The sequence below is a fragment of the Onychostruthus taczanowskii genome, unplaced genomic scaffold (assembly GCF_017590055.1).
Source record: "Onychostruthus taczanowskii isolate IOZ18803 unplaced genomic scaffold, ASM1759005v1 scaffold75, whole genome shotgun sequence".
In the NCBI taxonomy this organism is placed as follows: Eukaryota; Metazoa; Chordata; class Aves; order Passeriformes; family Passeridae; genus Onychostruthus; species Onychostruthus taczanowskii.
The window spans coordinates 156,800-172,340 of NW_024505339.1; the positions used below are offsets into that span (position 1 = coordinate 156,800).

Below are 15,541 nucleotides of genomic sequence, written 5' to 3' on the forward strand. Positions count from 1 at the left end.
GCAAGGGACAACTCACTCATTGACAAGAAAATAGATTAGGATGCACAGCCTTCCCCAGGTAGCTTCACCTTCACTGCCAGTTATCCAAAATCTAATTAAAGATTGCAGAAGAATCTCAGAACTATCAGGAAACTTGTCATATTTATCTCTGCAGCACTAAACAGCTGTCCACATGGATTTGAGACTTTGGCAACCTGTTTTAAAAACTGATGGTATCAACAAAGTAAATTATAGAAGATTTGCCTTCCCCTCCTCTGTCTTCAGTGAGCAAGGTTCATGTATCAACAAAGACAGACTCAGAGCAATTTAGAGGCAGGAAATTCCCTACCTCTCAACTCTTTATAATCCAAATCCATTAAAAAAAAAAAGAGGACAGTGATATTTATCTTGGACAGCAAAAATGGAGCACTCAAAAAAACGTGGATAAAGAATGCAACTGAGGTCTGATGGAGAACACACATTAAATTTATCTTTCCACTTGTCTGGATGGAACCCTCCCCCCTTCCATCTGTGAAAGATTTTACGGGTTTCAGAAAGTCATTCTGCTGCTCCCAGGTTTACAAAGGAAACAAACTGAAGATGTTAAATGGCAAATAAAATTATCTGCAGTGGGGTTTTGGCAACATCTCAGGAGCACCTTTAGCCTGTACACTGATCCATACTGGTGCAAACTCATTATGATTTCCTTTCCTTTCACTGGATTTACATCTGCAGATCTTATTTATACAGAGATAAAATGTTCCAGAGCAGAGTGAGGTACAGGGAAGCACTTCAGCATCTCAGAAATAAACCACCTTCATTATAAATTACCATATAGATGATGTTGGGCTAAGGCAGCTGAGAATCCCAGTATGAGCTGGTTACCCAAGCAGCAATTCTGAAAGCCAGGCCTCTCTGAAGAGACTTGGGCTGGCATTTCAAAAGCAACCTCAAGAAACTGCAAATCTGACTGCTAATCAAAGCCAAATATGAAACTCTTCTCCAGAGGTCCTTAAAAGAAAAACAATGTGTGACTGCTCATTTGCTCTCCTGCTTTTCTCTCTGTGCAAGAAATTGAACTTTGGAGAAAACCATGAAGTAAATGGAGTGATCCTGCTGCTACCTGGGGTGTTTGACAGGGAAATGAGTGTTCACAAGGATGCACTGATGAATTATCTTTACAAATCCTCAGCTCCTCAGTGCAGTGGGATGCCTGCAGCACTGGGGGGTGCCAAACTCACTTGGGCAGGTTTCCAGAGAGGATTTTCCAGGCGTATTCCCGCAGGTATTTCTGGAAGATGGTGGTCAGGGCTATCATGGGCTCCCCAGTGCTGAGCTGGGAGCACTGCACCATGCACTTCTTGTAGTACACAAAGAGGTCAGCACAGCTGGGCAGCACAGCTCCTCCTTCATCCACGTTGGGCTTGGGGGGACCCTGAGCCTTGAAGTCAGCCACAAACCTGTCAATCAGCTCTCCCAGATTCCTGGGGTGGGGAATAAAAAGATATTTGAGTTTGCTGAGGGAGGAATTGGAGTGAAAAGAGAGAATAATGCTTACAATGACATGCCCTGTCTTGTGACAGCAGCAGCTGGGTATTCCCAGCCCTTTCTTATCTCCATGCTCCCAGCACAAAGCTCACACAATTCCACACAAGCCCAAACCTTTTGTGCTCAGGAGTTTTAGTGGCAGCTTCAAATCTGTTCTCCAGCCACACATAAAAGCTCCCAGGTCTGCCAGGGCTCAGTTCAGCACATTTGATGCAAGTGCATTAAGCCTGTGCTCAAGTTTCATTCCTGGCACCAGGAAAAGGAAGAGTCAGGCTTCCCATCCCAGCAGACCTCAGGGAATTTGGATTTTGAAGGGATGTACTCAAAATGGTGAGTGCCATTTGCCATTTCTTGGTCCCATTTGGATACCACCTGCTTTTGCACAACTTCACACACCCTTTAAAGAAGTTTTATTTAGCATGAGCACAAAGTGCACTTCCTACTCAGACCCTCTTTAAAAGCACAAAAAGCCCTCTTACTGTCTCCAGTGATTCATTATAGCCTGGTCCTTACTCAAATATTTTGGTCTTCAGGGAACAATAAACTTCACTCCATCCTTTCACCAGGACAAAAAGGCTTTTGAGCACGGCAGAGGGCCAGAGCCATCAACATAGGACCAGAGAATCTTCTGATCTTGGGGAGTTCCTCTGGTCCTACCCCTCCAGAGACGGCACATCCGTGTTGGAGACCAAGCCCAGCTCAGCCCCATGGAATAACCTTTGCCAGATGAATTCCAGCAATAAACCTGCTCCCCCAGGCACACTCACACACACAGCCTTCCTCAAGGAAGTTTGGGTTTTGGGAAATTGATAGGCCTTTCAGATGAGAGAGGTATCCTGCTGACCAGGAGTTCCTGTATTTTATATTCCTGTTTTTAATATGGTTTTCCTGCAGCTCTCCCTTTCCCATGGCACAACCTTTGAGGGTGCAATGGTTGGGCTGTGCCATGATCCAGGGCTCTAAGGAGAAAGCCAAATCCTCAGGAGAATGTGCTGCAGAGTCTCAGCCTTTCTCACATTTATCAGTGAAAGGGGGAAAACCCACCACCACCAACCTTCCCCCAATTTCTGTCCCTTTTTGCTTTCCCTCTTGTGAGAGAGAAAACCCCTCTGAGAACACACAAGTCAGAGAACCAGAGAACAAACAAGTCAGAGAACCAGAGAACACACAAGTCAGAGAATTCAGAGAACACACAAGTCAGAGAATCAGAGAACACACAAGTCACAGAATTCAGAGAACACACAAGTCACAGAATCAGAGAACACACAAGTCTCTTCCCTGATAAACTCAGAGGCTGCTCCCTCAGAATGGATGAGCTCCTACCATGGGTGATCTGCTGGGCCAAACTTATCTCCAGAGATGTGCTTGGAATATCAGCACTCTCAATCATGGAGCAAGCCTGGCTGGCTTTAGCCAGGCTGTTGCAAAGACAAGCAGCCCCTTTTCCTTTTCCGTGCCTATTGCTCGAGCCCTGCACACAGCTCTGATTCCACACTCACAGCTCCTCAGCTGTGTTACAAGCACTGTAAAAACATCAGGCTGCTCCACTGATGTGATAAATCTCCACGCTGGCAGCAGCAATTGAAGGCTGAAGTGAAGCATTGATTGTGTTGGGCCACAGAGAAGCAGAATTTACCTCCCTCTGTAGCTGTAGCAGAGCCAAACAGATGGCTGCTGCAGGAGGGCTCACACGTGCTGCAGCCTGCAGATTCCTGCAGCTTCTCAAGGAAAGAGGACGTGGCTCACTCCTTGTCAAACTCAACAGCTGCATCTCCACCTCTGCATCTGTGCTGGGCTCCAGCTGGGCAACAAAGTGGAGCTTTCTTAGCAGTCACCAGTCACTTGGGTTTTTTTTGCCTTCTCTCAGTCTCAAGACACGGTCAGGAATGTCAATGGCTTTTGTTTCTTTATGTTTAGCCCACATGTTCTCCTCTTCTGAGGCAAAGTGAAATGGATCTGCATTTTCCTGCTCCCCCAAGGTCTTGTCAACTGGGATGCAGGAGAGAATGCAGCTGTTCAGAAGAGCTGGGAGAGCAGTGCTGGGGCTTCACGCTTGTTCTGATCCCAACCTGGATAAAGCTGCCCATCAAACCAGGCTGTGGGACTGCTCCTGTTTCAGAATGGCACTGGTGCAAGCAAAACATCAGGATATTGTGCACTAAAAGAATTAATACATCATTAATGCACACCTTGGCTGATGGCAAACCTTCACATGAGTCTCAGCTGGCCCAAATATGATACAAAGGCCACAAATGTTTGTGTGGTACAATGGGAGCACAGAGACTCTGGCAGAAAAAGCTGGTGGGAGATGAAACATGCAGAAGGCAGGAGAGCTACAGAAAATGAGTATTTTCTCCACAGACTCTGCAGAAAAGCTCCAAGAAAATTCTCTGGTAGTGCAGATGTGGTATTTCCTAACAGTAGCATATTTATTGGGAGTGAGACCTCGCCAAATCTAACCAAGAGAAAGAATGAGATGAAATCACATAAAGGGAATTCTATTCTGCTTCTCTTCATTCCTGCATTCCTCTTTGTTTTTTGTTGTTTTTTTTCTCTTTCACTCAACCTATTCAGGGTTGTCCTGGCAATCAGGAGAAGAACCAGGAACTCACGAGCAGCAGGAGAGGAGAACAGGGTGCTCAGGAAGCCGGGTGTGCCCAGGGATGTGAACACAGCAGTGGCACTGAGACACTGGAGCCCTGCAGGGCAGTTTCCATGCACTGGGGATTTTGGAAGCCCCTCTGCTGATGAGGCTGCAAACACACAGCACAAAGTGCCAGTTTTCCAAGCACTCTGGACTCAGACGTGCCTGTGAGCAGATTTAAGGAGGGCTCTGCACACTCTCAGCCCTGCAGAGCTGACAGAGCTCTTCCTCCTCTCCAGCTCAGCTCATGTCTGTGTGCTCCTGCTGCTCCAGCTGACCACAAAGGACAGCTAAAGATGCACATCCCAAGGGGGCAGGAATGAAATCTGCTCTGCTGGTCAGAAATCTGGTATTTACTCTGCAGCTGAAGGTGGAGAGCAGCATCTTTAAACTCCTTTTTTCAGGTGTCTCCTCTTAAACTCTACCGATTTTGGCACTGTGTTTTTATAAGTGGGTATGGAAACAATTTTTTGGCAGAAAATGCCGAGGATTTTTTCTGCCACAGATTTAATGTGGCAGAAATATTATGAACAAAACTACTGCTCTCACTATTCAGAGCTCAAACATACAATTAATGATCTAAGCAACATCTCATTTTCAGACATTGGCAACAGATTCCTCAAAAGTTCAATCAAAGGAAGAAGAAGAGAGAAAATAGTGAAGGAAAGCAATTTTTGGCAGTCAGGGGCAGCATGGGGAATACTGTGGCAGTTTTTCTTTGAACTCCCTGCAGCTTGTGGCTATAAAGATAATATAAAACATCTCATGATTGTAAAGGAAAAGGAGGGAAAAAAAAAAAAAAAGGCAACTGAAGGGGCTAGGAGCACAGTGGGGTAGAATTACCAAAATGGGGATTAAAATGGCCCCCAGTGAGAAGGGAAGAAATACTGAAATAATCTGTGCTCAGTTGGCTGAGGGCAGGGGGGAAATATCAGTTTCCCTTTGTGATACTGCAGAGCAGAACCTAAACCCAGCAGGACACAGCACTGTGCAAGGTTTCAGCTATTTAATGATTTTTTTTTTAAGCATAAAAGGTTGATGGGACACAGAAAAGCTTTTTCAAGATGCTTATCATGGAGTTTGGATAAAATCAGGACACTACAAGCCTCGAGTCAGACATTCTCTCATGTGCAAAGCCTTGGAAGACAGAAGAGCACACACAGATGAGATACACCAAGTAGGCACCTCCTCCTTTCCAGCCACTAATCTGTGCTAAAAGACTAAATTGAGTCTTTTTCAGCTATTTCCTCTCTCAGGTGGCACTGCAGTTGTCACTGAGATGTTATTTAAACCCTGGTGTGAATGGAGGTGCACAAGGAAGAGTGGTGAGAGCCCTGAAAACTTCTCAGAGCTCAAAGCTCCTTTCATTCAAATTGTTTTGCTGCAAGTCAAAGAGGAAGATGAAGAAGGGTGCCAGGGATTAAAGCCCCTGACAAAGTCCCAATCTGTGAGCAATGATAATGTTATCTTACAACCAGCTCTCATCTAAGGATCTCAAATGAGTTATTCCTACAAAGCAAATCTTGCAACTCCTCTGCCACGAAGCCACATGTGTATTTTACAGAAAACCCAACCCCATCATTTGGAAGACATGAGATGAAAGAAAGACACATGTCTGCAGAGGGAATTGCAGAGGCAACAGAAGTAATTTAGGAGCTCTAAGCCTCTTGCAGAGAAAGGCAGCAGGCACCTCTCCTGCAGCCCTCTGCAATTACACACAAAACCAACTCCACAGCCCTCTGAACACTCATTTTGTCCAAGCAAAGGCCCCACTCAAAGTTTCTTGAGCCACAAACACTGCTCCTGTTGAAATGAAATTGCAGAGCTGCAATATATTAATTTTCTGCAGCTTGAGTACAGAATCCAGCACAACCCAACATATCCAAAAACCAAACAAACCCTGAAACTCAGGCTGGTTACTCACTTGTCCTGGGACTCAATGTACACATAAAGGTGAGGCTCAAAGCACTTGGAAACAATGCCATGGAAAGGATTGTCAGGGACCTTTGGCTTCTTTGGCTGCAAGGAAACATTCAGAATGTTGGTTCAAACCTGCCCTGGAAGACCTTGAAGGAACAGCAGTGCAACAGCACAGAAGGATATAAATCTTTATGGAGATATTGTAACACAGAAATTTGCTGTCAAATAATCAAAGCATATAAATGTCATTATATCCAAGTCTTCCCTCCTTCTCAGAGAGCTGTTAGCAATCCAAGGAATTACCTTTCCACTTGTAAAATATTCTTAGCCTTAAAGAGAAGGCTGTTCATGCTAACACATTTCAGCTGAAGAATCTTAATGCAGTTTGCAAATAAAATCTCCCTGAATCCTTCAAGCAGTAACAAGGCTCCTCTAGTCCCCTCTGAAATCCAATGGAGCAGTTATTTGAAAGCAAGATTAAAGAATCCTTACATTTTAGAATGTCAAGGGCAATAACTCAAAGTTACAGGCTTCATCTGAATGAATTTTATTTAGATAAACAGCATGTAATTACTGCAGGAGCCAGAATTATACAGGCCTGCTTTCACTGTGAAATATGTTTCTAGGGATGCAAAGATTTCTATTTTTAAATCACATTTAGAGCATTAAGCACAGGTGCCACGTGGGAGCCATCCTATTTACCCTCATTTGAGTTCAGTGCTGCACTTTAACCATGGCCAAGCACAGCCCACCAAAGCCACTGGGACTACTCACACACTTAAACTTGTGCATGTTTAAGTACCAGACCTTTAAGTTCTTTTCTGCCCTACAGCTAGATTGTTATTATTCTTTTTTGCTAATAGGTAATTTCTCTTGTTGCTTCCCAGCAGACCAGCAGCTTTTCATTGGCTGCAAAGAGGGCTGCAGTGACTCTGGAATGGAATTCTTGCTTCTCTCTCCACAAAAAGCCAAGATCAACTCCCAGCCAATGAAGATATGAACATTTCCAGCTGATTTTTTTTTTTTTAAATGCAAGAAAAGCCAAACAAAAGAAGCAAAGCCTAAAGGACTTTCCCTCCTAAACAACAGAGGAGGTGGCACTAAGAATTTGGCAGAACTATCAGAGTGTGACAAGGTAAACATTTCTCAGCAACAATTCAGCCCCAAATGATGAATCCCAACTTATGGCTGCAAACCTAAAGTGAAGAAATGGTTTTATGGAGGCCAGACCACCTCTGTGAGCCTTGAATGAAGAATTTAACTTTTAAGAGCCTTGGGACAGAACCATTACCAGGCATCCTCCACCCAAACCCCTCTGTTTGTGCAGGATGCACACACTCACTGGAGCTGGGAGGGAAAAAATGGCTGGGAATCACAGAAACCTGGCAGCTGCCAAAGGCCTGGCATGGCAGTGCCAGCACAAGGACACAGATTCACCATGTTTACCACTCAGCAGGCTGGAAGAGCCAGCTCCTGCAGCAGGCCTGGCTCTCTGTGCCTCTGCACCACGCTGCTCCCAGCATGTCTGGTGGAAGGAATATTAAATCTTTTACCAGTAGCACTGAAGCTGTATTTCTGCGTGTGCAACCCTGTCCAAAAGCTGCAGATGTTTAAGCTATTTCCTCCTTGAGTTTGATGGAAATAATAAAAGGTTACTGTTGTCACAGCAAGGAGGTCTGCAGCTGGCCCAGTTTCCTTTCATTACTATCCAAAGTAAACAGATTAAATGGAACTGCTAGGATTACCAAAAGAGGTGCTTTTTTAGCATGGATTTCCCCCCCCCCAAATTCTTGTGCTCCCTTATAGATCCCCAAGGGTCTTGAATTTTCAGGACTGGTGTCTTGGAGGGGCTCTTTTAGTAAAACCCCTTCATCTTCAACTCTTTGTGTCCCTTCTGTTCTTCAGGCAGTGACAGGAAAGATGAGGCTTGCAGCACTTCCAGACTCCCAGCATGAACCAGCAGCTGCTGGCACTGGGACACTGAAATGTTGGAGCCCACCTGGCACCCAGGAGGCTGCAGGGCAGCAGAGCCCAGCCCTGTGACACTGACACAGGGCATTCCTCACCACAAACTGCACTTCCAGGGATGTCTCCTCTCCATGGATGGCTCCACAAGGTACAGGGAGCACAGCAGTTCCTCTCTCAGAAGCTCCTGAACTGCTGCATTCTGCTGTTCAATAAACCCAGCCCTAATTGTTGTAATTATCTCTCCACCTGCCTCCTAACACCACTGGCTTCTCCAAGGATGTCCTCTCATCTCAACACTGCAAATCCCAATCAACCTTCCAGTCATTAGGTATTGGAAAGGAAGCTCTTCCCAAAAAATGCATCAGAGGTGTCTCCCCAGGTTCCCAATCTCTGTCTCACTGGTAAAATCCACAAAATACCAATTTTACACTGGTAAAATACACAATACCAATGTCCAAGCTGTATTTTAATGGAAAGAGCAAAACCTTGTTTAAATCACTCTGTTTCAGGACTTTGGCTGTGGATGAAGGCAGAGGGGCTGCCTTGCTCATGTGGAAATCTGCAGGGGATGCAGTGCACCAGACTGTGCTGGTGGAGAGCTCCCACCTCCTGCTCTCCCCAGGGGCAGGGATTTCAGCAGGTCCTGAGGCCCTGGTCACCCATCAGGATACACCTGTACATGGCCCATTTACAGGGCTGTAAATCCCCTAAAAAAAGAGGAGAGTACCAGCCTCAAGTAAGCCACAATTGAACATTTAGAAAACATCCATGTGGTGTATAAAAATACAGGCTTTGATACTGGTGCCAATTAAAACAATTGCATTTACCATTCACCCTTTAATGTTTGCAGAGGGCTTTGCAAGCCCTGTGCCTGTACAAGCAGTTAGGTGCTGCCTGCTTTGCAGAGGTGATGGATAAAAAGCACTGTAAAGATAAAAATCCCAGAAGTGATTTATCTGGAGTGAAAATCTAAAGCTGACACTTGAAAGTTCAATGACTTGCCTGACTCCAGACAGTTTGCTTAGCTGACAGGGCAAAATGTGAATTGCAACTGTTTGTAGAGGAGCTTCTTTGGGGACCTGAAAACCCAAACAGCTATTTCATCTCCCCTTGACAGAAATCCTGTAGTTACATTTGGGCTGTTGCTGTACAGGCTGGAACAGAATCCAGCTCACTCTCACGTGGCAGGATTGTCTCTGCACTATTAACTGGAATAAAGACTGCTTTGGTTTCAGTGAAGTGAGCCAGAGCAAAGCATGGTCGTACTGGGAGCCTGAATGCTGCACAAAGGATCAAAACTGCACTAAATTAATTGCTGTGAAAACAAACTTTTCAAATCAATGGGATGGGAAAAGCTGAGGCCCCACTGGAGATTCTGACAGAGGCTGAGAACTGGGAACTTCAAAGACTTACTTTGTCTGTATCACTTTTCTCCATCACAATCTCATCTGCCTCTGCCCCACTTTCATCCTCCAGAAAGGGGTTGCTGGAGGGAGGTGGCACTTCTGGCTTCTTCTGCTGGAAAAGAGGAAGCTCATCAGAGAACAGCCAGTTTTGTGCCCGCTGCATCCACATTTTGCTTTTCTGAGCCCTCCAAAGCACTGCCCAGCAATCTGCCTTCTCCCAGAAGAGGTGATCAGATCCTGGCTCCCTCTCCATCCCTCCATGCTGCCTGAATCCTCCATCAAAGTGTGACATTTTATCCAGTGTGACATTTCCACTCCCCCAAACCCCACTCCAAAGTGTGTGGTCTCCACGGGGATAACCCACAACAGCAGCTCCAAAACTCTGCCCTGCAATCAACCCCAAATTGCTGCTCCCACTGTTTGTCCCCCCCACTCTGCACTCACCAGCCAGCTATTTATAATGGTGGCCTTCATTTTGGGTACAAAACAGGGCAGATGACAGCCAGAGTGTCAGAGCCTCTAGACATGTCAAAAAGGGGGAAACACAAGATTTTCTGTCATTTGAGACCACACCCTCCCCTTCTGGTTTTCTCACTTACAACAACCCAGCAAAGTCAATTTAATTAAAGCTGCAGATTTTCTATGAGATTTGTCAGAATAAATAAAGCCATATTCCTGAGAGATCTAAATTCAGCCAGGAGGAAAACCTTACAGGAGTTCCTCTTTTAATTAGCAGCACCCACAGCAAATGACCAGTAGGTCCAGCAGCTTTCCTTGGAGGCTGAATTATCACATCCAGGCAGGATTCAAGACACCAGCTGGACAGAGAAGCCAAACACACATGCTCTGTGCTGCCAGGGCATCTGCCTGGCAGAGCTCTGGGCTGAGATTCCAGGCAGGAAAAGCTCAGAGATGGCTCCAGAGATATTCCCTGAGTTTTTTCTCTTGGTTCTACCTCTACAATCTACAAAAAGAGACAAAGCAGAAGCCAACAATGTCCCTGCAAGCCAGAGTGACCCAGCAATGTGGGACTGAAAGCTGGTACCATGTGGTCAATGTGTGGTACCCAGAACTGAGGAGAAGAGAGGACTTTCAGTTGCAATGTGTCACTGACACGTAGAGAACAAACATTACAAGGCATTTAACCACACCATAACCACTCTGTGGCTTCAAACAGTACAGGGCCCCTGGAGAATCAAAAAAGCACACAAGCAGGGAATTTTTTGTTCTTGTGAGCTCTATGCCATCTTCTCTACAATCTACACAACTAAAAATCACTTTTCTAACTACAGGCCACTGAGCAGGGTCCCACTGAACACCCTGAGCAAGGGGAGGCTGCAGGTGACACCTTTTGTAGTGTCCCCCACCTGAGCAATACGTGAGGGGGTTTCTTCCTCCTGAGCAAAGGAGAGTTTTTCAGAAATGCCCTTACCACTGTGCCATCAGCAAGAGTGCAGCCTGAGAAACGCTTGGCCAGGAGCCCCTCAAAGTTGGTTGTCCTCTGAATTGCAAACAAAAGCAATTTCACCTCAATCTCCTTCGCCCTGGTGCGCATGATCTTGGAGAGCTCTGCCCTGCAAGAGATGTAGGAAAAACAAATGTGGTTTTCTATAAAGGTCTGAAACCTAACACTGGAACTCAGTCCATTCCCCAGAGAGACTTTCATCACAAAATTCAGGCTAATTCCTAAGAGGCTCTCTAACATAAAACTGCTTTGCAGATCCCATTTCAAACACAAGCAGATCCCATTTCAGTTGCTCTGAGCTCTGTGGGTAACAGGACCCCATCTCCTGGCAGCCAGTTGGGAAAGCCCTGAGCATCCAAGCTTGGGAAGCACAGGGACTCCCACTGGGGTCCCAGAACAAAGGCAATGGTGCTACTGGGACTCCACCTGGCACCTTCCTCTGCTTCCCTGTCTCTGGTTGGCAAAGAGCCTGGTCACCACAGTCAGCTCATGCTATTCCACTTGGCCTGAAATATTGCTGATTTTTACCTCTGTTACGCTGAAAATTGATTTTCACATCACTTCAATTTCTCATCGTTTTAGCAACACTCCTCAGGCTTTTCACTCCTCGCTTCCTTTTAACCACAGACAATTCCAGAGAGACATTTGCACCCTGCCTTTAGACACTGACCAGCGTGGCAGGAACCAAGCCAACCTTTTATTATCAGGAAGCTGGGAGGCAGCAGGAGCTGTGTGGTATTACTGAAGGGGCATTGGGACAGACAAAGGTAATACAGAGACTCTATCATCAGAAAGCATGAAAAGGCACTGTATTATTAGAAATTTACAGGTATTATTATTATTATATTATTATTAGAAATTTACAGGTTTTATAGAAACAATGCTGGACTTAAGACCTTATTGCCCTTTGGGAATCTTCTTTTACACTACTGGTGAACTATGAATACTACACTCTGAAGAATCACATCTACAAACAATAGTTACAGAAAGAGAGATACAGGTTTAAATTCTTTCTCAGAGCTTTCTCCCAGCTTCTTATAGAAATCCCTGGGGCAGTTCTGCCTCTCTGTGCTCAGAGGGGTGTGACTCCCCAGCGAGGGGCTCACCTGGTGACGTGGACAAACTCCACGGCCACATCTATAAAGGACAGTTACGGAAAGAGAGATAATAATGGTTTCAACTCTTTCTCCCAGCTTCTTACAGAAATCCCTGGGGCAGTTCTGCCTCTCTGTGCTCAGAGGGGTGTGACTCCCCAGCGAGGGGCTCACCTGGTGACGTGGCAGAACTCCACGGCGATGCGCTCCGTCATGCACCACTCGGCGGGGAACATGCGCCCGTACTTCTCCTCGTAATCCACCAGCTGCCTCTTGATCCAGGCGTAGCGCCGGTCAATCTTGTCCAGCCACGCCACCTGAACCCCGGGGACAAAGACTTTTTAGCACCACCAGCATCTTTAGCAGCAGCAAATATTGCAAATATTCAGAGCTGTGCTGCTGCTGCAGCTCTGCTCTCTCTCTCAATTAGCGACGATTTTACATGGATTAACATCTTGATCCAGGCATAGTGCTGGTCAGTCTTGCCCAGCCAGGCCACCTGAACCCAAGGACAAAGACTTTTTAACACCATCAGCATCTTTAGCAAATATTCAGAACTGTGCTGCTGCTGCAGCTCTGCTCTCTCTCAATCAGAGATGATTTTACATGGATTAACACCCTCTGAATGCTTTGGATTATCAGTGATATTTTTGCCCAACATCCAGGAGGAATGGTGAGGAGGACTCCATCTTATCAGAAGGCTACTTAATTACCTGATTATACTATATTCTTCTATATTATATTGCATTACATCTAAACTGAATCTGCCAAGCACTCAACTCAACTCCAGTGCACAACATCTCAGCCCACAGTCCCCACACACACACCTGGATTCAAATTGGTCAGTGAATCAAAACACTCACACCAGAATCCAATTACCAATTCCCTTCAGGTGAACAACCTTCCACAATGCATTCCACTTGTAAACAAACACAGCAGCAGAAAATGAGATAAGAATTGTTTTGATCACTCCTTGCTTCTCCCAGGTTCACAGAATGCGAATCCCACACTGGATATTAGGAAAAATTTCTTCACAGAAAGGGTTACCAAGCATTGGAACAGGCTGGCCAGGGAATTGGCTGAGTCACCATGCCAGGAGGGTTTAAAAGATGTGTGGATGTGGCACTTAGGGACAGGGTTTAGCAGTTTAGGACTTGGCCACAGCTGGAATCAAGGATCTGGAAGGTCTTTTCCAACCTAAATGATTCTGGGATTCCAAGTGCTTAAACACATGCCAGACTGAAAATCCTATCTTGTGAGAATTAAGAGAGCAAGTTCTGTTGAAAATGAGGATAACAGTACTCCTAAATCATGCAGAGATTATTGAAAACTCAATCCAATAATATTTCATTTGATCCCACCCTCTTTGTTTCAGACAGAGAGGTTAAATTCAACACTGGGACGAGAGTGCAGCAATTCCTTGATTCTTACATTTTCACATTTAAACTCCAACTAAAATTCTTACAAGCTGAGCAGGATGGCATTTTCCCCATCAAAATTATGTTTTCTGGTCAAAAAGGAGAAAGATTAATTGAGAAAACTTTGATGGAAAAATGTTATTTGAACTTAGGCAGTTGAGCCTTTCTCTATTCTACGTCAAACATTTGAAATTGATAAAATATATTTTGATCTAAAGGTGATTTTGGTTTGTGTGGTTTTTTTTTTACCAAATTCAAGAAGGTTATGGTAAACTTTTAAAGACGTTGTTAGTATTAAGACAGGAAGTTTAAAAATTAGCTATAAAGATAATGAACTTTCTAGAAATCCCTCCCCCTCAGCTTTCTAAGCATTTTGGGGTGTTTCTTGATTGTCTGGGCAGGGGGGCTGGTATTGAGTTTGCAATTTTCACAGTTTCATTTTTCAACCCTTTGCAGGGCAGGAAATAAATCTAACATCCATTTGTTTATTTTCTAAGTGGAGAGAAAACATTTCCAGTGATGATCTGAGAAACTGAGGTCTAAGGTGGGAGAATCCTGGCAGAGATAACAGCAACTCCCAGCTCATCAGCCACTCCAGATCACACACAGAATCAGCTTCCAAGCCCTTGGAATAAAAACTTTTCACCACAGGAACCTGTGGAAGTAAGAATTTTCTGAAACATGAAATCCAAATGGAGCTTGCAAAGCTTCCCTTACATCTTGATTTTCCTGGAAAAGGACCAGATACTCTGAGAGGTGTTGTTTAATGAATTTCTTGATGATTTCCTGTTTGATCCTGGGATCCAGGACGTTGGCTACCAGGCAGGCATCACGTAGGACATTGCTGGGCCCACCAGTCCTCTGTCAAAATAAACAGGAAGAAAATGATTTCAGGTTAAATAAGTTGAATGGGTGATTGTAAATGCATCCAGGTTTATCCTTTCCTATTATTCTCTTTTCTGCTGTTACTCTTTATTTATTGCTGCATCTTTCTTCTGCTGCATGAAAGCTGAGCTGCTTTCATTTCACTGACCATGAAGTTGTTCCATGGTAAAGGCAGAAAATTTAGAAACATTTTTTTTTTTTAGAAAAAGCTGCTTTGGTGCTGCTTCTCACAGACACAGATTTGCCCTCCACCAACTGCTCCAAAGAGTCTCCTCATTTCTGTACTTGTCACTTGGATGAAGAAACCAGCAGAGCAGGTACTTTGAAAGACAAACTGATGTTTTCTTGGAAGTAAATTCAAATTCACACCTACTCCCCTTACTGTTTGCAAATGTTTGGATGCACAATGCTGGGGAAGCACAGTTGGTGCTTCAGCCCCAGCCCAGATCTGTGCAGAGTAAACCAGACACAAACTTGGTGGCACTGTGTCAACAGCCAGCCTGTGCTTGGCTTCCTCTGAACAAAACACTGATTTTTGTGACTAACAAATAACCAGGGGCTGGGTGAGACCCCAAGGAAACGCCAGAGATGAATTCTTGGGCATTCCCTGCCTGGCTGCAGCCCTCTTGCAGGAGCTGTGTGCAGAGTGAAGGGAAGGGTGGCACTTCCCCCCACCAGAGTGAGAAATTTGCTTTCTAAAGAAACTCCTGAAACAGGCAGGGACCAAACCCAGAAGAAAAATGAGATTAAATCAAACAACAATCATACTGAAGAGTTTTCAGTGACACTTTTCAATGGGAGGAAGAGGGAAAATGAGAACTTTACCTTTGTACCTTGGGAAGGAAAGGCTTCCTCGAAGTCAGCCAGGATCTGCTGCCCCAACTCGTTCTGTGCTGCCTTCACCCTGAGGGGGACACAGGAGGGGCTTTGGGGGTGCTCTACAACCTCCCTGCAGGGTGGCTGCAACAGCAGCAGCTGCAGGAAGGTTTGTAAGGGATCAAAAGGATGCTGAAGAGAAAATAACCACACTCAGAAGGTCTGTGTGTGAAAATTGGGAGAGTGTTTGCTCCCTGAATGACAATTCCCCGCAGCACTGAGCCCTCAGCTGCAGCAGAACATGTCCTGGATTCTCCTGCCCTGCTGCCATTTAATATTTCAATGAGGGCCGGTTAATCAGCTATTTGAAAGGCCTTTAATGCCAGTGTGATCTACAC

General features: G+C 45.2%; 1 protein-coding gene across 2 annotated transcripts in view; it reads right to left on the bottom strand.

Moving 5' to 3' along the window:
- VPS53 (VPS53 subunit of GARP complex) overlaps positions 1 to 15,541 on the bottom strand; it is a 62,853-nt gene that overhangs the window by 22,302 nt on the left and 25,010 nt on the right. Inside the window, exons 8-14 of one of the 2 annotated variants that reach the window (XM_041423056.1) lie at positions 15,153 to 15,231; positions 14,160 to 14,303; positions 12,199 to 12,341; positions 10,898 to 11,039; positions 9,473 to 9,574; positions 6,096 to 6,190; positions 1,221 to 1,463 (exon numbers count right to left, since the gene is read on the bottom strand). In XM_041423056.1, the coding sequence (XP_041278990.1) occupies positions 1,221 to 1,463; positions 6,096 to 6,190; positions 9,473 to 9,574; positions 10,898 to 11,039; positions 12,199 to 12,341; positions 14,160 to 14,303; positions 15,153 to 15,231 (948 nt within the window). Of the gene's footprint in view, positions 1 to 1,220; positions 1,464 to 6,095; positions 6,191 to 9,472; positions 9,578 to 10,897; positions 11,040 to 12,198; positions 12,342 to 14,159; positions 14,304 to 15,152; positions 15,232 to 15,541 lie in introns of both variants that reach the window. The other variant, XM_041423055.1, reaches the window with a different exon arrangement.